The following is a 22,034-nucleotide window of genomic DNA, read 5'->3' as shown; positions in this document are numbered from 1 at the left end:
AGTTTGCAGTGTACAGATTTTTCACCTCTTTGGTTAGATTTATTCCTAGGTATTTTATGGTTTTTGATGCAACTGTAAACCAGATCTATTCCTTGATTTCTCTTTCTCCTGCTTCATTATTGGTGTATAGAAATGTGACAGATTTCTGTACACTGATTTATATACTGTGACTTTGCTGAATTCATGTATCAGTTCTAAGCAGTTTTTTTGGTGGAATCTTTTGGGTTTTTCAGATAGAGTATCATGTCTTCTACAAAGAATGAAAGTTTGACTTCTTCCTTGCTGATTCGAATGCCTTTTCTTTTTGTTGTCTGATTGCTGAGGCTAGGACTTCCAACACTATGCTGAACAACAGTGGTGACAGTGGACATTGCTGCTGTGTTCCTGACCTTAGGGGGAAGCTCTCAGTTTCTCCCCATTGAGGATATTAGTTGTGGGTGTTCCATATACGGCCCTTATGATCTTGAGGTATGTTCATGCTTCCTCTGCTTTCTTGATGGCTTTTAGTCACGAAAGAATGCTGTGTTTTGTCAAATGCTTTCTCTGCTTCTATTCAGAGGATCATGTGGTTCTTATCCTTTCTTTTATTAATGTATCACACTGATTGACCTGTGGATACTGAACCAGCCCTACGACCCAGAAATAAATCCCACTTGTTCATGGTGAGTAATTCTTTTTATATATTGTTGGATTTGCTTTGTTAGTATCTTGCTGAGAATTTCTGCATCCATGTTCATGAGGGAAATTGGTCTGTAGTTCTCCTTTTTAGTGGTGTCTCTGCCTGCTTTTGGAATCAAGGTAATGCTGGGCTCATAGAAGGAGTTTAAGTTTTGCTTCCATTTTTGTTTTCTGGAATACCTTCAAGAGAACAGGCGTTAACTCTTCTTTAAATGTTTGGTAGAATTCCCCTGGAAAACCATCTGGCCCTGGACCCTTATTTGTTGGGAGATTTTTGGTTACTGATTCAATTTCTTTAATGGATATGGGTCTGTTCAAGCTTTCTATTTCTTCCTGTTTCAGTTTTTGTAGTTTATGTTTCTAGCAATTTGTTCATTTCTTCCAGATTGCCCAATTTGTTGGCATATAATTGCTCATAACATTCTATTATTGTTTGCATTTCTGTGGTGTTGGTTGTGATCTTTCCTCTTTGTGATTTTCTCTGTGTCCTTTCCTTCATCTTTTTGATAAATCTGGATAGGGTTTGTCAATTTTGTTAACTCAAAGAATCAGCTCCTGGTTTCATTGATCTATTTAACTGTTCTTCTGATTTCAGTATCATTGATATCTGCTCTAATCTTTATTCTTTTGCTTTTTCTGCTGGCGTTAGGCTTTGCTATTCTTTTTCCAGCTTGCCTTTACCTGTATATGAGACATTTCTTCTTTCTTTAGGAAGGCCTGGATTGCTATATACTTCCCTTTTATGACTGTCTCTGCTGTATCCTAGAGGCTCTGGACTGTCATGTTTTCATTTTCATTGATTTCCATTACTTTTTAATTTCCACATTAATTTCTTGGTTAACCCACTCATTCTTTAGCAAAATGTTCTTTAATCTCCAACTATCTGTAGTCTTTCCAATTTTTTCCCTTGTGGTTCATTTCAGGTTTCATAGGTGTTATGGTGTGAAAATATGCAAGGTATGATCTTGATCTTTTTGTATTTATTGAAGGCTGATTTGTGACCCAGGATCTATTCTGGAGAAAGTTCCATGTGTACTCAAGAATGTACAGAATGAAATGCTGCTTTAGGATGAAATGTTCCAAATATATGTTAAGTCCATCTGGTCCAGTCATTCAAAGCCATTATTTCCTTGTTGATTTCTGCTTAGAGAATCTGTCCATTGCTGTTAAGTGAGGTGAAGTCTCCTACTGTTATGGTATTACTGTCAATGAATTCATGTTTATGACTAATTGATTATATATTGTGGTGGTCCCAATTGGGTGTCTATTTACAATTGTTAGCTCTTCTTGGTGGATAGACCCCTTAGTTATAATGCCCTTCTTCATCTCTTGTTATAGTCTTTGTTTTAAAATCTAGTTTGTCTAATATAAATATGGCTACTCTGGTTTTCTTTTGATGACCATTAGCATGATAGATGGTTCTCCATCCCTTTACTTTCAATCTGCAGGTGTCATAAGGTCTAAAATAAGTAGTGTAGACAGCATATGGATAGGTCTTATTTTCTTATACATTCTTACACATTCTGATATCCTATGTCTTTTGATTGGAGTATTTAATCCATTTACATTTAGAGTGATTACTGAAAGATAGGAATTTAGTGCCACTATAGAGTGCAACTCTATAGAGTTGATGTTTTGGATGATGTTCTCTGCTCCTTTCTAGTCTTTGTTGCATTTGGTCTTTTGTCTTTTTTCCACTCAAAAAGTCCTCCTCTTAATATTTTCTGCAGGGCTGGTTAGTGGTCATGAACTCCTAAGTTAGTTTTTGTTTGTCTGGGAAACTCTCTCTCCTTCTATTCTGAATGACAGCCTTGCTGGATAAAGAATTCTTCTTCGCTGTACATTTTTCAGAGTCAGCACACTGACTATATCCTGCCACTCCTTTCTGCCTGCCATGTTTCTGCAGACAGATCTGCTGCAAACCTGATCTGGCTTCCCCTGCACGTTAAGGACCTTTCCCCGCTTGGTGCTTTCATAATTCTTAGTGTATTTTGTGTATTTGACTATGATGTGCGTTGGTGATGGTCCATTTTTGTTGAGTATAATGGGAGTTCTCTGTGCCTATTGGATTTTGATATCTGTATCCTTCCCCAGGTTAGGGAAATTTTCAGCTATAGTTTGCTCAGATAAACCTTCTGCCCGTTTTTTTGTTTCTTTATCTTCTGGGACTTCTAGGATTTGGATGTTATTCCTTTTTAATAAGTTGCTAAGTTTTCTGAGTCTTGTATTGTGATCTTTTGCCTTCATTTCCCTTTTTTTCGGCTTCACTATTTCCCATAATTTCATCTTCTATCTCACTGACTCATTGCCCTGCTTCGTCCATCTCTGCCTTCGTGGCGTCCCTTCAAGACTGTAGCTCAGCTACAGCATTTTTAATTTCGGCCCGACTGTATTTTAGTTCTTTTATCTCTGAGAAAGGGATTCTCTGCTGTCTTCTATGTTTCCTTTCAACTCCAGCTAGTATTCTTACAATCGTGGCTTTAAATTCTAGTTCAGACATCTTAGTTCTATCTGTGTTAATCGATTAAGTCCATGGCTGTCATTTCTTCATGTTCTTTTAGGGTGAATTCTTTCATCTTGTCATTTTGCAAGAAGACAAATATTAATGAAATAAAAAAGTTGAAATAAAAAGCAAAGCAAAGCAAAACAAAGTCAAATAAAGAAAGCTAGATCCTAAGTGTTTCAATCTGCTTGTTGAAAGCAGCTTTACAGAATATAGAAAAAAGAGAAATGAAAGAAACAAGTTTAAAAAAGTCAGAAATTTAAAAATGTCTTACAGCATAAAATAGAATAAATATAATGGATTAAAAAAAAATTTTTTTCTGTATCCTAAAGGAAAAAAGAAAAAAAACCCCAACAATTTAAAGAAAAACAGATGCCAAGAAAACAAGTGAGCCAGCAACAGAATGAAACCTGAGTGAAGTTACACCCACTTTCCCCTAGAACTGAACTGTGAAGTCCTGCACAGTCTGTACACGAAGCAGAGAGCAGGACTTGTGCTGGAATTCCGGGGGACATGGCTGGTTGTGCAGGTGGGCGGGGCTTGGTGTAACGGCTCCCTTCTCCATGAGGTGCCACTGCCTAGCTTGGCTTCCTGGGGTGGATCAGGAGAGCTGGAAATGGCTTCACCCAGTTCCTGGTCTGTGGCGCAGGAACTTCTTACTCTCGCTGACCTGCCATCAGGCCCCCTCCTTTGTCTCCGGCCTCTGCCCACTCCCCGCCTCTGCCGGTCCGTGTCCAAGCCGCCTGCCTCTCTGGCAGCACCTCTCTCTAGAGTTTCATCTCAGATGGGGTTGTGTTTCCAAACTCCACACTTCAGACACCCCTGCGGCTTGGACCCGCACCGACTTTCAGCGGGGAGGCAGTCTTGCTGAGCAATCGCCGGGTGCTGGCCTGCCCCAGAAAACGTGCAGGCGATCGCGGAGAGGCAGAGGGTCAGAGACCATGGCGAATCGCCACACGCAGCCGGCGCGGGTGTCACTGCACTCTGGCGCGTTTGTCCCAATGCCAGCAAACGTGGCAGTTCTCCGGGGTCCGCAGGGACCTCTGCCTCTGAGAAGGTCCACTGGCCTCTACCAGATTCACGGAAAGCTAGTCTTCAACCAAACAGATGGTCGTTCAACTTCTTAAAGAATGCCAAACCCAATAGATCATCTCCTTTATTTTTAAGATACCTCCTTTTAATGTGTACTAAGTATTAAAATGAAGTTAAACAAGATGGAGGGCAGAAGGAAAGCAGAGAGAGGGAGGAGGAGGAATGGAGGAAGAAAGGAGAAAACGGATATTCTAACCTATTTTTGGTCTCTGTAGACTGCTCTCTTCGGGGTCGTCCAGAAAAGCCGGCATGTAATTACTGAGCTCTGACTGAAGACAATGAACGAGGTATCTGCAAACACGTAAAGGGTTTTCATTACCTCAGCACGGCACACTGCTCTGGTCAGACACGGCAGCACAGCCCAACGGTCTGTGCTGCCTACTTCTCTCTTGCATTTAAAACACAAGAGGTTTGCTCTCAGGACTCTCGAAGCATAGCTCAGTAACTTCATTTTACTAAATCAACACATTTGGCATAGATTCGTGCTTCTTGATATTCATCTGCAGTTTGGGTAAATAAAAACCTTTAAAAATCTCTACGGAACAGTGTGCTCTCCACGAGCGCGCTCCTTACTTAAACGCCATCTGAACCAAGTGTGCTAGCACGTCTTGGGCGTCCAGCGTGATTCGACTAAGATCTCGGTCCTGCTTAATGAAGTTGAGAAGCTCAGACGCGTTGGCCATCCAGAAAGCAAGTGCCCCCGCGATATTCTTCTGTTTCTGTAGATAGAACACATTCCTGTGAGCAACCCCAAGACAAACAGAAAGAATGAAATAAAAAGGAATGCTCTTGAAAAGCTGCTGAAGATAGACCAGTACCTTCCCATTCTCACCAAGGGATTGACCACAGATACCAGATATTTGCAAAGGAATTTGGATGCATACATAGCAAAGGAATTGCAACATCTTCTTGGGATTCATGTATGGACACATGGATCCAATTAACAATTTACGGAATCCGTGGAAAAACAGAGATATCAAATCATATGACACCCAATTGGAGACGGTGCTTTATCTGGTAATCTGTGAAGTACGCGTGCCTCTATCCATGGTTTCCATGGTTACCCACAGCCACCCTGATACTCATCGTCACCGGCTGAGATGCCGAGCAACTTGGTATCAAGTACTGATCTATCACATCATCTCCCGACCACATGTGCACGCCAGGCAACTTCAGATGAGATCCAAAGAATAGGAACCAAGGATAAACAAGAAAGAGGAGAAACAGAACTTTTGTCATTTCATATCCACACTGAGTGCATTAAGCAGAAATTATGAAATGCTGATAAAGGTTGCACAGTCAAAAAAGGATTTAGTGCTGCATGTTTCAGGTGCTGAATGAGTGTTATGAGCGCCCGGTCCAGCGGCTGGGTTTGTGTTTGGCATGGAAGCAGCGAGAGGCTCAGCTAAGCCGACACGGCCGGGCCGGTCCCAGCAGCGCATCCTACCTGATCAACCTGGTCTACTTCCTGGAGAGAAACAGACGAGGGGAGATCAAGCAGAACGAGAGAAAGAAACTTGTAAACAATCATGATAGTTTAACAAAATCAAAACACTAATATGAAGGCACGACATGAAGGTACGACATTCAGTTATGTTATTCCCCAATTACACGTTCGTTCACGGCTCTCCAGCATTTCGGGAAGTAGGCGGCCCGAGGCGTTTGTTGGATGTCCCTACACTGGCGCGGCGAGTGAGCAAATCCCTACTTTACTCAGGGGAGCTGTTACAGTATGCACATGACCACAATGACGCCCTTCAAAGATTTCTAACACCAAGGACTTCTCAGTGTCTTTTCATGATACCGTGGGCCTGACGAGTTAAAGGTACATGAGGTGACGGTCTACCCCCTGGATTAACAGGATGAAAGTGACAGAAAAGACCAACATAAACAGTAAAAACAAAAGAATTTAAAAATGTATCACAGACATAACTACTAAAAGGGAGTAAACCGGTTTCTGAAAGTAGGTTTTTACAAATCAAAGCACCTATTACTATAGAACTTTCCCCAAATTTTAAGAGTCCTCCAACCACACACTAACCCTAAATCTGAGGTTGAAAAGGCCTGTTTTGATAATGATGCTCTCACTGACTAGTTCAAATTCAACAAGAAAAAGTCTATCACAACTAGTTGGAGGACAGGAGTTTCCCAATGTGAAACAGGCTTCAGAAATGCAAACACGATGGAAGACAGGACAATGGCTTTGAACCAGAAGGAAACCGTGTTTGTTGGTGAATTAGTAGGAGAGGAACAAAAATGGCACCAAATCAAATGACAACAACCCATCAGATTCATAAGCTAGCCACTCAGACACAATAGAAACATTTACTGAAAAATTTTGGTCTTTGAAAACAATTCTAAAGGAATTAACAAATTAGTTAGCTCATGATATCCTCAGAGAAAAACCACCAACCCATCTAATCGTGTTGTGTGTTGTTTAAAGATACAAAACTAGAGTTTTATACTTTATGGCCGCAAAATGGCACTGATAAGTGGCTTAGGAAAACTTTTTAAAAATCTGTAAATTTGCTTCTAAGGAATTTAAAGATTAAATCTTCAAACTGTGTGTGGTCTGGAAAACTGCTATGCCAATTTTATCAACTACAGATGATAAGGACTTAAAAAGAAACGCACCACTCTACAGAGCGAATACTCTTACTTCCTTGTACTTTCAAAATAGTTTTCTGAACGAATTTGAACAGGACTTTCACCATAACTGAAAAATGTCATCATGTCCATCTACGCAAGTGCTATCAAAGAACCCAGAGCTCCCACCGGCGTCAGAAGCACCTTATAAAAGGGCAAATGCCCGCTTAGAGCATTTAGGGTGGGTGACAGACACGTTCTGGAATCGGAAGGGGTGGCTGCACAACACTGTGAATGACCTAAATGCTACTGAATTGGTCACTTCAAAATGGTTAATTTTACCTTCACGTGAGATTCATCTCAACAAAGCACTTTTTTTAATTGCAAGGAAACCCACAAGTGTATTTTCTCACAACTACTGCACTTTTTACTGTGATTGTTACATTACGGCATACAGTTCACTTCCCCTTATTCTAATGCTTGTAGTAAGAAACAGAAGAAAAGGTTACGTCCCTTTGCATTTCCCAAGCTCTCCAATTTTCAGGGCTACTTCGAAGAGCCTGCATTCCAGAAAAGCCTCCCAGAACCGAACACATAAGCAAACAGAGACCCTGCGGACGGCCTCGCCGACCGCGCGGACAAGCCGCACGCACCCCAAGGCGGCGGGCCCGGCGGCTGGCGCTTACCTGGATCACCCCCTCCATCATGCTCACCATCTTGTTGACTATGGCAATCACTTTGTGAGTGCGCTCGGCAGGACTGACATCGGGTCTGTACTGGCTTGACAACACGTACCGACATGCCATATATAACACATATGTAGGTGACAACTTAAAATGGACTGTAGAGCTATTAGTATAATTTATAATGGCAGATAAAAATGAATCTTCAGCTGTGAAAAGATTTCAAAAAAGAAGAAAAAAAAAGAACAAAAAAAACCCCATGAAAATCAGATGGAGAAAAATGGAACAAGAAATAATTCACCAACAATGGAATCTGACAGTACTCACAGCTCTCCCTGAATTCAATGCTTGCAGGCAGTGTGAGTTCAGGCCCAGGAGCCTCCTGAGTTCTGAAAAGAGAGAGAAGCCAGCTCTCAGCAGCAGGTACCGTGGCCGGTGACAGCCAACCTATGCAGGCCTCCGCAGCGCTCCCAAAACCTCTCCGTGGCTCTAACACGTCTTCAGTAGCCCAATGATTTCTTTCACATGGAAACCGTTCAAATACTCAGATGGCGTGCAGGAGTGGCCCCGTCCCTGCACCTCACAGAGGTCAGCTCCTAGAAGTATCTGCTTCTGTCAAGACAACAGATCTGACCACGACTCTATTATTCATGAAGACTTCGAGAACAGCGTAGGGACCAGGCTGTCATGCACCTGCTGTGGCCACAGCTCGAGTAACAATGAAAAGCCACTGCCGGGAGACACGACAGAAACCCCCCCATGGCGAGCGTGACACTGAGCTCCTACACACGAAGGAGAACAGGGGCTGAGAGCCCAACGCCGCCCCCCGCCGGATACGGTTACCGGAGACTCCCGCACACCCCGTCACTGCTCCGTATTTGCATTTCTCAAGCCCACAGCGAAGCACGCCTTAAAAAGAAAGATCTCCTACTCACATTCCCCCTTAGAGTCACATCAACTCCAGACACTTTTCACCATCTAGCCCGACACTCCAAAAATAAGGAACTGCCAAGAAAAATAAACTGAGAGCAGCTACAATCTGGAACAGTGCAGTAGCACTACGCGGATGTTTATGTATTTCCAGGTATCCTGATCAAAGTAGTTCAAAGGTCAGGTACATTTCTATTTCTGTAAGAGCCCCTCACACAGGGGGTCGCCCTACCCCCACAGCAAGGAGGGAAGGCTCCCTGTTCCGCGAAGTTCATCCTTTCAGCTACGAACACACGCACACGGAGGTGCGCGCCCACCAGGACACGATGGAAAACACGATTCTGTGCTGCCGACTTGGTCAAGCAATTTCTGAAAGCCGTAAGTCAGCACCGAATTTCTAGAATGTGTACAACGAACAGTCACCAGTCCGATTCAGACCTCCTCACTGGAGCAGTTCCCCCGTTCTCCACGGCATCCGGTTTAGCAGACATGGGGTTCGAACCTCAAGCCATTTAATTATCGCTCTCCGTGAGTCTGCTGCTCACTAGATTTTGTGTTAACCCACATAAGTCCTGCCGCCCGAACACGCTGGCAAGTGATTAGGTCCCTTATGAGTTTAAGTCTTTACCATTTTAGTTCATCTTTAACAGAGATGCTCAGAATAAATTTTCCAAAATTCTGTCCCCAACAGATTAAGAAACTTAAAATCGACAGTAAAGGTGAAGAAACATGTGTGGCATCTTTCCGCAAACTTGACTGAGCAGTAAACAGTGAGGCTCCGAGGCCTTAGACGGAAGTGAAGATGACCACTGAGGTAAGTACTGGAGCAAACGACAGAGGTCAACAGTCATACGAAGCATCACGTTTGGTGACGTGGAGGGTCCACGCCATTGTCAGTATTTATGGATTCGTGAGGGACCGAAAGGAGAGTCATTTTCAGCAGTGACTGCTCTTGTGTTTATCCTGAATTCAACAGCTTCTTCAAAAATGCAGAAAAGAGGGAAAGAGCCGAAGGTGGCCACAGGTCTCCACAGTCACAGATGGAAGTGACTCCTTCCCCGTGGCCCATGCTCCCCCTCACATCCCCCTGCGCACTGAGGCCTCGACAGGAGAAACACAACGCCAGCTGCCCCGAACTATGAGAATCGCCAGAAGGAAAAACAAAATTCTTTTCACCAAATTACAGGCTTCAAAGCTTCTCATCTAGTCTGTGACCTGTAATTTGGATTTAACTCAACAATTTAGGTATAAAAAAGCTCTTACAGGCAGAATTTAGATGCCCCAATGATGTTAACATGTCATTCTTAACTGCCACATGTGCAGACGCCTAAAGCTGCAGAGCTCTCTCATTAACTACACAATGCACTGCATGAACCTCACCAACTATCTGTTTCATCCATTTGAGAAATCTGGTAAAAATACGGAATTTAAAATCTCACTGAAAAAATTAAATATGTCAGTGATAATTGAAAGAACTCCATTCAAAAAGCTTTTTTCCTTGACTAAAACTAGTGTTTTTAAACATATTTATTAAAACTACTTAGGTTTTTATGAACATATCAATGAAGTATTCCTTATGCACACACGGTGTGAAAAACAAAGACTGAAAATCGAAGCATTATATTTCCATCACACTGTGACATCAATCAAATAACACACATTCACCTGTCACATAAAACCTCCAGTGAGGTCTCTGCTGACAGGATACAATCAGCAGTCATGCACATCTCACTGTTCTAAACTTCTCGTTCTAGAATACATCGCCAGAAACAAGCCCAGACACAATGGAAAGCAGACTTATTCACACAACCAACATAAACTGTCATAACTGAAAGCCCACAAAAGAAACAAGGTAAAAACCTGAGATTTCCATATGAACCTAGAAATCGAATCCCTGTGATAAATGCTAGTAAAATCTTGTAACCTACAGTGCCCCCTACTGGAAGAGGGAAGATTAAAGAACTAGATCAGCTGCCTGTCACCAAATTGTTAAGTGACCCTGGGCCAGTCACGGGGCTAGTTGCTGGATCTGCAAGAGAAGAGTTAGAAAGGCTCCGAGAAAGACCCGAACAGCAGGTCTGCGGTGGGCGCCCGGTGCCCCCGCGGATGACCAGCGTGCGCGGCACAGGGCGTGGGCACCATCTCCCCGCCGCTGTGTCGCGCAGATGCCCCCGAAGCGCCCTGCAGCTCCGCTCACCGGCATCTGGACTCATCACCACTGATTTAACGTGTGAGGCACTGACGCTCCTTTTCAACACTTAAACAATTTTAGAAGTCACAAGAAGTCAAATTCTGGTTAAGGTAATGTGCACTTGAAAGTCCTAAGAAAAGGAAATAACAAAAGGCAGAAGGAAGGTCTCTCTTCAAGAACAGTGACCTAGACAACGGTGTCACCCTGGCCGTGCCGGCAGGAAGACGTGTGGCGGCAGAAGCCGGAGTAACGCGGCACTCGGACTTCTTCACTCTGCCTGAAGTCATTTTTGGCTTTGTACATTTAAACATGTAAGGATACTGTCTACAAATAGCTGAAATGATCAGTTTTAGAGGGTCCTAATATAAAAATTATTAACTATTAAAATCCTGTAAAAACTTCCTTTCTCCATGTTTTTACAGAATAGCACATTTGAAATAGAAACATTTTTAATCCAAAGCGCCTCCAGCTTCACCTGGACAGACGACACCATGGCACCGAAGCACGGGACGCCCCGCTCCTGACAGCGCCTCTTCTGCCGGTTCAGCAGTATCGACAGTAGACCGTCGTTAAAGCACCGCTGACATTCTCGAACGCCAGCCGGCGCTCAGCAGAAGCGGTGAGCCGGCCCAGCCCCGCCGGGAGAAGCCGCCCTCGCCCCCTCGGGACACGAGCAGCCGTCTCCTACCTGCTGTCCGGCCTGCGGTAGTCCTGCTCCAGTCTGATCATCGGCTTCACCATCCCGCGCTCGGCCGTGCTGGGGGCAGGCGGCGCCCTGTCGCTGTCCAGCCTGGTGGTGCTCTAGGCCGAGGGAGAGCGGAGTGTTCACAGACCGCGTGCAAACCAGCCCCGCCTGCACGGACCGCTCCCGGGGAAGAGCTGGTGCCAGGCTGCCCGGCAGGGGGAGGTGAGAGGGACAGAGAGACGCAGGGGAAGAGCACAGAGCAGAGCAAGGGACAGCCGTGCCCAGGACGTCATGTCCACAGAAGCACGCCCAAGAACGCGGGGTCACTGAAAGAATAATCAAGCACACTGCCGCTTTCCTTCTCAAAGAGCTAAAAGTGGGCTTCCGCACAGGCATGTGGGAGGGGGTTCCTCAAACAGTGCAGGATCAGGAGCAACCGCCCCCAAACGCTCTCTCAAATCAGAACAGAGCTGGGAGAGTACGTCCACTCTGAAAAGTCAGGATCTTTGTTTTACTTGTGAGGAAAGGACTGGAAAATCTGCCCATTACAGCTCAGCACCCAATGAAGAGTTTAGTGCGGAAGCCGGTTTAGTTCCTGCCCTTCACCAACAGGGACACACCCATGGATAGCCCGACACGGTCCACTGAGCCCCTGCGAGCAGCGTGCGTCCCTAAGCACCTCCGGGGACGGAAAGGGTAAGCTGCCTTTGGTATTAAGAAAACCATCAGAATAGGATCATTCCATTTATACAAAGAGATTCGAGGTAGCAAAAAGGTTCTGTAAGATTTCTCCCTGTATCTGCTCGCTGTAGACATTGAGCTTGACAACACAAATCACTCTTGTCTTTCCAACTAGAGAGCAGCTCTGGGCTGCGTCCTTAGTTTTCATGTTTTCCATAAGGAGGTCATACGACCCCCTTCATAAGAAACACTCATTTTCAGACGTTGTGAACGCCCGGCAGTGTTTTACGTCACAGGCTGCCACGGTTGTGTGACAGCTCGTCTCACAGCTCAGGGAACAGCTCACGGAACTAATCCGTCAGCGGGCTGTTTAAAATGTTCACCGGCCCACGGTGTCCTGACAACCACGTCTGTAAATATATACATTCATGTATAATAATTACTTCCATAAAACCCATTTGTAGAGCAGAACTGCTTGGCCAGGATGGCAACACCGACGACAGAAAACTGTTACAAATGGATAAGGAGGGGATGGAGAAGCCAGGCTACATTTACGAGCTAATATGTTACAAGACAATTTTAGCTTGTTTTCAAATAAAATGCTTACAAAATAATAGCCAAAGGAAGCAGGACAGAAAAGTATGTATGTGTGCAGACATTTAATTATTTTTAAGTGTGTAAGTGAGCACGCCTACAGCGTACAGAGTTTAGAAAAGGATCCATGAAAATGTTATCAACAGTCAACTATTAGTTGCAGATGAATGATTTTCATTTTTTTCTCAGTTTCCTGAGTTTTCGGTTTTGAGCATACATTTTTACAAGAAAGGAACTCTTCCTGAAGACAGTGGTCCCCGGCCCCGAGCCCCCGCCAGCGCACTCAGGCAGGGGCTCTGCTGCAGTCAGTGCCCCGAGGGGGACCCTCACCCCACCGCGTCCACAGACACGGCCGGCGCGGCTGTAACAAGGAGCAGTGCCGCTCGCTCAAGGAGGCCTCGAGGCGGGGCCGTGGAAATGGAGGCAGGAGCAGGAAGGAGCCAGCTGCGTGAAAACCAGCGGGAAGCACCGGCGAGGAAGAGGAGCCTGCTGCGGCCCCCCAGACAGACGGTAGGAAGGAGGGGAGGGGAGTGCGTGATGAAGCCACTGGGGGCTTGGAAGGCAGGGCAGGAACAGGACTGAACACGAGCCTGGCCACAAGGAGAAAGAAGAGTGACAAGGGAGGGCGGCAGCAGCGTGGCCAACACAGAGGCCACACAGCACTCCTGCCGCGTGACAGCTGCAGCCGGGGTCGCGCCCCGTGAGCAGCGGCGGAGAGCGCCAGGCACTTGGACTACTTCGGACGAAGGTCACCGGAAGATGCCGGTACCGAGTGTGGAGTTTGAGAGAAGGAAGGAACCACGGACAAGCAGTGACGGACGGCTGCGGGAACGATGCCGCGGACAGGGGTACCACTCACTGGCAGAGAAGGACCAGGAGGTTTGAGGAGAGCCCAGCCCTGCTCTGGCTGCGGTGCGTGCCAGACACGCACCAGACACGCACCAGACATCGCCGCGACCACGGCAGGCAAGCCTCTGGGGTCCAGGGAGGTCAGGGCCGGGGGACAGTCGACGGCAATGAACGCACAGTGCATTTTGATTACTGACTGCCTGAGATCACCTAGGGCACGAGTGCAGGCAGGAGAGAAGGGCCCTGGGTCTGAAGCCAAGTTTCGAGGTCAAGTGGGGGTGGGGTGGGGGTGAGAAGTACTGGCAGGAGAGCCGGAGGAGGACTGAGCACCTATGGGAGAAACCAGGAGAGCGACGCCCTGGGGGCCAACAGCAGAAGGCGCCCCCAGTTCAGACAGAGGAGACACAGGCACTGGCCTGGGCTGCGTGGAGCCCAGGACACACGCGGCCCCTCCTAGGGCAGGAGCCACGCGGAAGCCGAGAGGAGAAGACGGAGTGGCGGGATTACTTCCTCAAGAAACCGTGTTCGGAAGCGAAGCAGAAAGCTGGGCACAGGGGCTGGAGGGCACAGCGCCGCTGTTAAAAGCGGGAGCCGGGACGGCTTGTCGGTCCTGCAGCCACAGCCTGAGCGGCCCCTTCCCAAAGGTGAAGGGCTCGGCCGTCGGCAAGACCAGCCAAGAGACAGCCCAGGTGAGTCCAAACCACACGGCACAACGGTGAGCAAATAAAATGGGTGCTGTTCAATCTTAGTCCGTTACGTTCTGGGGCGGTTTGTCGCTGAGCAGGAGACAACCAGAATGAGGACACACATTCCCCGACCTCGCAGACAATAAGGGACAACTGTGGAGGCAACGTGCCTGCAAAGGTAAGCCGGCAGGTGCAGGAGAGGAAGGCCGCCGTCCTCAGGGGCCACCTGGAGGAGACAGGCCGGTTCCACGGGGGACAAGCCCAGGACGCCCCGCTCGCGCGACACCACACAACTCTGCACCAGAGTCCTTTTACGGGGTCACCACGTGACAGCACAGATCAGGACGACCACAGTCAGAAGCCACCGTGCAGGCTGCTTGCCAAGGGCTCCGGGAATATATTCCTAACCCCTCAGCCACAGGGTCCTGGATCCCTCCCGAAACTCGGTCCTACCAGGGGACGCCTGTACCCACCTTGCTTGTTGGTAACGCTGCCCCACTGTGAGCATCTCCTCCTAAATCGAAAGTTGTCTCCTGAACAATTCTGCCCGGATGAAAAAGGAAACACACAGAATTAATAACTCAAATGATAAGGCATCATTTCTCTTCATCCAAAAGGAACAGCTAAATATCCCAATTCAGAGATCAAGAAGTCACTTTATTTTCAGCATATAAATCCCAGAATAAAAACGCTGTTAGAACTTTGTGACCTCTTCTTACTGCTGTATACTGAATCTTCTCAGGATCCTAGTTTTTAAAACTATATTTTAACAACAACAAATGTAAAAGAACATCGAAGAACAAAGCAAGCTGCTTCACCCCACAACAGCGGGTAACAGAAGAGCTCTGTGGAGGGCGCCACGGGCCCGTGTGGCGACGCAGGGACAGCGGCGCTGCCCCCGAGGACACGGCCCAGGAGCTGGGATACTTTCCCCCGAGAGCCGATCTGACAGGTTTCGAGAAGCTCCTGGGCACTGCCGCTCAGGCTACAGTACAGCCTGGGCAGCACCTGTGGGGCTCAGTCGGCTGGGTGTCCAACTCCTGAATCTGGCTCGGGTCACGGTTCATGGGACTGAGCCCCACTTCGGGCTCCAGGGTGACAGCGTGACGTGTGTGTGGGATTCTCTCTCTCTCTCTCTCACTCATTCACTCAATACTTATGTAAAGACATTTTTTTAAATAGTCAATAACTTGGACCGCCTGGGGGGCTCAGTCGGTTAAGCCTCCGGCTTTGGCTCAGGTCATGATCTCATGGTTTGTGGGTTCGAGCCCTGCGTCAAGCTCTGTGCTGACGGCTCAGACCCTGGAGCCTGTCTTCTGATTCTGTGTCTCCCTCTCTCTCTGACCCTCCCCTGCTCATACTGTCTGTCTCTCAAAAATAAATAAAAAACATAAAAAAAATTTTTAATAGTAACTTGAAGCAAGTTATGGTTCTTTGGCACAAACGAGGGCAGATACAATCCGTTAATCCCAGCTGAGGAGGGAGGCCGAATAGAGAGGAAAAAAAGAGCCCTAAAAACATCTGAAACCAAGAGGGCGGGTTAGTGCTTCCGCTTCCTGGGCTTCTGGACAAGACAATCAAAGAGAATGTTAACCTCTTTTGTTACAACACTTGAGAGACCAGGTCTCTTTCCGCAGCACTCTGGTAACTGTACACTTATGTTTAAGCCCAATCTATAGACTGAAACCACAAAGACATGCAGAAGTTCAAAACAATTCTTCAAATCAGAAAATCGGGCACGAATCCCTCCCCATCTCATCATGACAAACCTAGAATCTTCTTGGAATACTGGGGGCTCGGTCAGCCAAGCATCAGACTCCTGGTTTTGGCTCCGGTCGTATCTCATACTTTCATGAGTTCAAGCCCCAGGTCGGGGTCTGTGCCCACAGTGCAGAGCCTGCTTAGGACCCTCTCTCCCTCTGTCTCTTCCTGCCCCTCGCCTGCTTGTGTGCTCCCCTCAAAAAATATATGCACATTAAAGAAAAGAACTACAAAATAATATCACTTTAAAATAGTAACTTGAGAAAGTAGAAGCGTCACTAAGAGCTGCATCTTCTCACCTCTTCTCTGTCACCAAGATACTCACAAAACACAGAAACTGTTCTGGTTTCTAATGGTCTGAATGGGAAACTCAGTTTAGTTATTCTTTATTCTGTCTCTGGAAATGCAAACAGAAGTATGAGACATCACCTCCCTCTGTCACCTATCAAAGCTATTTACACACCTCACCCGTCCCTAACGCTCCTACGCCCTCTTATCGACGTAGAGGTATCGGCGAGGCCTTCCTGACTCCACCAGTAACTACCATCCTAGATGACAAATCCCCTCAACACCATGCAAAGCTCATTATTTTTTTTCCCCAAAGCTGACAAAGCTTTAAAATTTAACATGGACTCATTTGTACTGGATTCTGGATATGCTAAGTGGTAATGAAGTGACTTTATTCATGGCTTTGATGACATTATTTAAATATGACCTTTGGGGGAAAGACCAGGTGTTGGTCGCCTCGGCACTCAGAGCACAAGGACACGGGACACAGGTGCTCCATGAATACAGACTAGATACGCACCCAAGTGAAGAGACGAATGAGTGCATACATTCCCCACACTGACCATCGTCAGACTGTGTACCCTGCTAGTGTGCCCCTCACTAAGGCTTTGAAGACACAGACCCGGAAATCTGCAATTAAGAATATATGTATCATGTATCCATCGAGGAACTAGAAAAACAAAGCTGAAGGTTACTCCAGAGAAGGAAAAATAAAATAACATCAGAAATAAAAAGAGGAGACTTTACAACTGATATCCAGAAATACAAATAGTATAACAGCCTACTATGAAAAACTATATACCAACAAACTGGACAATCTTAAAGAAATGGATGAATTCCTAGAAACATACGAACTACCAAGACTGAACCATAATGAAATAGAAAACTAAACAGGTCAATTACTAGTAAGGAGATTGAATCATTAATCAGAAACCTCACAACAAACAAAAGTAAAGGGTCAGATGGCTTTCCTAGTGATTTCTACCAAATATCCAAAGAGGTACTTACACCAATCCTTCTCAGACTCTTATAAAAAATAAAAGATGAAGGACCTTTTCCAAACTCATTTCATAAGACCAGCATTACACGATACCAAAACCAGAGAAAGGCACTACAAGAAAAGAAAATTAAAGAATATCACTGATGAACACAGATGCAAAAATCCTCACCAAAATATTAGCTGTGGGGAATAAGTTTAAGAACTCCCTGAGCTTGCACCAATGGGTTAGCAAGGCTTAGGGTGGATAATCACCACAGGGCGAGAGCTTCTGAGAGCAGGTAGAGGCAGAAAGCCCCCACAGCAGGACGAAAATGCCAAGAGATAATTAGTGAGAAAAATGCCTTGTTGACCCTGAGGTGGCATGCTCTGTCTTAGCGCCTAGAGAAGTTAAGATATACAGATTTAGCGCCTGCTGCCTGCAGTAATCAGTCGTCTCCTTGGCACTGCGATTTTGTTTTGTATTGACCCAAACCCCAAACACCACAGATCTTCAAACCCCCTTTCTCTCACACACATGAGCTAACAATCACTGTTTTACTGTCTCTTTCTGCATGTCCATCACATCTGTGAGCCTTCTGATACTAATAAATATGGGGAAAAGACCCTTACTTGGGACTCTTTTCTCCTCCCTGGCATCAGCCTCTCTCATATTCAATTCTGCATCCACTCTCTTGCTGGACAAGAGACAACTCCAGACTCAAAGCCTGCGACAATTAGCAAACTAAATTCAACAGTATATTAAAGGGATCACACCATGATCAAGTGGATTTATTCCAGGGATGCAAGAATGGTTTAATGTCCATAAACCAGCCAAGATGATCCACCATATTAACAAAATAAAGGATAAAATATGATCAACTCAGTAGATACAGAAAAAGCATCTGACAAAATTTAACATCCATTTGTGACAGAAACTCCCAACAATACGGGTATAGAGGGAATGTGCATAAGAAAGGCCACACCCAACATGACCAAAGCTAACAGCACACTGGATGGGGAAGAGCCAAAAGCTTTCCCTCTAAGAGCAGGAGCAAGACAAGAATGCCCCTCTCATCACTTTAATTTAACACATTTCTGGAAGGACTAGACAGAGCACTTGGCATGAAAAAGAAATTAGAGGCATCCAAATTGGAAAGGTAGAAATAAAAGGTCACTATTTGCAGATGACATGGTGTTATCTATAGAAAACCCTAAACACTCCATCAAACAAGTATTTAATAAAGAAATACAGTAAAATTGGATACAAAATCAATACACAAAAAATAAGTTGCATTTCTATACACTGATAGTGAGCCATCAGAAAGGCGAATAAATAAAGTGAATAATTCCATTAACAAGTACATCAAAAAGAATAAAATACATAGGAATGAATTTAACCGAGGTAAGAAAACCTGTATGTTGAAAACTAAAGCCATTGATGAAATAAACTGAAGACACAAGTAGATGAGAAGATATCCCATGCTCATGGATTGGAAGAATTAATATTGTGAAAATGTCCAGACCAACCAAAGCCACCCACAGACTCCACGCAATCCTTATCAACATTCCAATGGCATGTTTTACGGAAACACAACATAGTCAAAACTGGTACAGAACCACCGCAGAAGACCCGGCAGTCAGAGCCGTCTGGAGAACAAGAAGAACAGCCGGAGGCATCAGGCACGCGGACTTTACACTATGAAACTACGGCAATAAAAAAGGATGGTATTAGCATAAAACACTGACAAAAGGGCAGATCAATAGAACAGAATAGAGCCCAGAAACAAGCCTACATATCCGTGGTCAACGAACTTACAACCAACACGTCAAGAATACACAATGGAAAGGGAAGTCTCTTCACTAAACGCTTACTGGGAAAACGGGACAGCCACATGCAAAGGAATGAGGTGGGACCACGGTCTTACCCCAACACAAAAATGACCTCAAAATGGATGACAGAATTAACAGGAGACCTGAAGTTTCCTAAAGGAAACTCAGCGGGCAAGATCCGAGGTCCTGCTGGCTTTTGCATCGGACACCAAAAGCAAAGGCACCAAAGGAGAAACAAAGAGGACTCCATCAAGTTAAAAGATCTTCACAGAACAAAGGAAACCATCAAAAAATCAAAGGGCATGAAATCTGGAATGAAAGAAAATATTTGCAAACCACACATTTGATAAGGGGTTAATATTAAAAATATGTAAGGAATTCACAAACTCAATAGAAAACAACCAAGACAATCCAATTAAAAAATGGGCAAAGAATCTGAAGATATTTTTCCAAAGAAATATAGACAGTTGTCAATAAATGCATGAAAAGATGCTCGCCATCACTAATCATCAGGGAAATGCAAATTAACCACAATGAGGGGCACCTGGGTGGCTCAGTCGGGTAAGTGTCTGACTTCAGCTCGGTCATAGTTCCAACCTCGCGTCTGGCTCTGTGCTGATGGCTCAGAGCCTGGAGCCTGCTTCGGATTCTGTGTCTCCCCCTCTCTCTGTCCCTCCCCTGCTCGCACTCTGTCTCTCTCAAAATAAACATTAAAAAAAGAGTAAGACTAAGATTTCATCTCCCCCTGTTAGAACCGCTACTCCTGAAAACGCTAACAAGCGTTACAGAAGAGGAGAGACGGCTGTTGGCAAGGACGTGGAGGTGAGGGCGCCCTGGAGCCCTGCCGGCGGGAACGCGGGTTTGTGCAGCCATCACGGAAAACTGTCTGGAGGCCCCTCAGAAATGAAGAACAGAAGTACCATATGATCTAGCAATTTCACCTTGGGCATTTACCTGAAGAAAATAGAAACAGGGACCTGAAAAGCTGGATCTGCACCCCCAGGGTCACTGCAGCACTATTTACAATAGCCAAGCTATAAACGCAACCTACATGTCCCTTGACATATAAATGAATAGTCATGGTGTGTGCACACGTATGTGTACACACACACACACACAAGAATATTATTCAGCCAGAAGTCTGCCATTTGCTACAATAGGGATGGACCCTGAGAGCCCCGTGCTAAGTGCAATAAGCCAGACAGAGAAACACAAATACGTCTACCTCACTTACATGTGGAATCTAAAACAATGAAAACAAAAACAAAAGCTCATAGACACAGAGAACAGACTGGCAGTGGCCCAAGGCAGAGGGTGTGAGGTGGGTGAAATGGGTCACAAGGTGGAAGCTGCCAGTTATGAAATAATAAATGGAAGTCCCGGGGACGTGAAGTGTGGCGTGGTGGCTACACTTAATACTGCGCTGCAGATCTGAAAGCTGCTAGGAGAGTTCCTCTTACAAGCTCTCACCCCAAGTAAGAACCATCACGCGCATGTCTGGTGACGGATGCTACCTGGACTGTGCGGCCACCTAGCAATGTGCACAAACAACGCACCAGGACGCTGTGCGTCTGAGGCTGAGACATGTCATTTGTAGCTCAATTACAAACATCTACACACATTTCTGGGTGAGAAAAAAACTTGGGTTATTGATCTAGAAATTTATTTAATAGTTTGACAACAGAACAAAATTAAGTGTTTATAAAGAAATGACAGTTCTTTCTAATCTATGAATGTACAGGAGAGCACTGGCATACTCAACCAGTGAGCAGGGTCACCAGGTTTGCAGGAAAACGATGTAATAACAAACATGAAGTTTCACAGCACCTTCCTGTAGAGGAAACCTAAGCCACGTCCCTGAGGTGACCCCTGCTTCTGGCCAGAGAGACGACGAGGAGGCGACCGCCGGCCTCCAAAGCAGAGAGCACTACAGCCGAGCAGCCAGAGTGATCTCGCCACGGAAAAGCCGGGGCAAGCCTGGAGGGCTGGCGGCGCAGAGGCCACCTGAGGAGGTGCGCCCACGCTCAGCAGTGGGTGCAGACCCAGACCGTTACCTCCACCACCAGCGGACAGAGGACCCAAGTCTGGGGGACAACGCACATCTGGAGGTAACTGCAGGGGCTGCTGGAACCCAACACGGAACACACCAGAAGAAACCGCATCATAGGATCGTGTCTTTGGAATGAGAGGAAAGAAGAGCCTCAGGCAGGCAGAGCGGGCTGGTGCTGAACAAGAGCCGCAGAGCTGGAGAAAAGCTGAGGATTAAAATGGAAAACATTAAAATAATAATTAAAAATGAAATGAAACGGAATGGAACAAAACCATTGGAGCAGGACGATCTGCTGACGAGGCTTTGCACAAGTCCAGACATGGGACAGGACATGCGGACGTGCCTGATAAATAAATAAAACCTTAAAAAAGGAACATAAAAAAAGGTCCTTCCAGACACAAAGCGAAAGGGTGAGGTCAGATACACATTCAGCTTCAAGTTGGAAGAGCGTCCAACACAAACGGACTCTTGTAGGCAGTCACGGCACCTGTTTCCCTCGGGGACCGCACTGAGGGATGGGCCCTCAGTGGAAACTCAGAGCCGGAGGGGAAAGGGCCAGCCCGTGCCCTGTGAGCACGTGCAATGACCCCCAAAGCGTCTGCGTGCAGAGACATCGCGTCTTCTCTTGTACCCGCTGCCTCTGACCCCCTTCCTCAGCAGGAACCCCCCCGACACAGGAGGCACAGAGCACCCGCGGGCACCGTCACCATAGGCTTTACAAAGCCGAGGAACTGGCAAGAGCCAGAACCAAGCCAGCAGGAGTTGGCACCGGCCCCCACGTGAGCTCTGGGCGGCGGGCGGGACACAGGCAGGCCAGGCAGCGCAGAGCAGGGCCCTCGTGCTGTTCCCCGCACGCTCCTGGGGCAGAGCTCCTGCGATGCGCCCTTTGGTGGCCGTCAGCACCAGGAGCACTGCTTTCCCACGGCCTGTGCCCTCGCCACAGGGCGGGACGGTAACAGAGTGCCCAG

At 46.3% G+C, this 22,034-nt stretch overlaps 1 protein-coding gene across 1 annotated transcript in view; it reads right to left on the bottom strand.

Annotated features, from left to right (window-relative positions):
- The window catches only part of AFDN (afadin, adherens junction formation factor), a 94,694-nt gene that overhangs the window by 46,051 nt on the left and 26,609 nt on the right, over positions 1–22,034 (bottom strand). The window contains exons 11-17 of the mRNA XM_029943272.1: positions 14,632–14,701; positions 11,352–11,464; positions 7,870–7,931; positions 7,546–7,751; positions 5,721–5,741; positions 4,847–4,992; positions 4,470–4,564 (exon numbers count right to left, since the gene is read on the bottom strand). Of these exons, the coding sequence (XP_029799132.1) occupies positions 4,470–4,564; positions 4,847–4,992; positions 5,721–5,741; positions 7,546–7,751; positions 7,870–7,931; positions 11,352–11,464; positions 14,632–14,701 (713 nt within the window). The remainder of the gene's footprint in view (positions 1–4,469; positions 4,565–4,846; positions 4,993–5,720; positions 5,742–7,545; positions 7,752–7,869; positions 7,932–11,351; positions 11,465–14,631; positions 14,702–22,034) is intronic.

The sequence above is a fragment of the Suricata suricatta genome, chromosome 7, assembly GCF_006229205.1.
Source record: "Suricata suricatta isolate VVHF042 chromosome 7, meerkat_22Aug2017_6uvM2_HiC, whole genome shotgun sequence".
NCBI classification, from domain to species: Eukaryota; Metazoa; Chordata; class Mammalia; order Carnivora; family Herpestidae; genus Suricata; species Suricata suricatta.
This window is presented reverse-complemented; position numbering and strand designations above follow the sequence as displayed.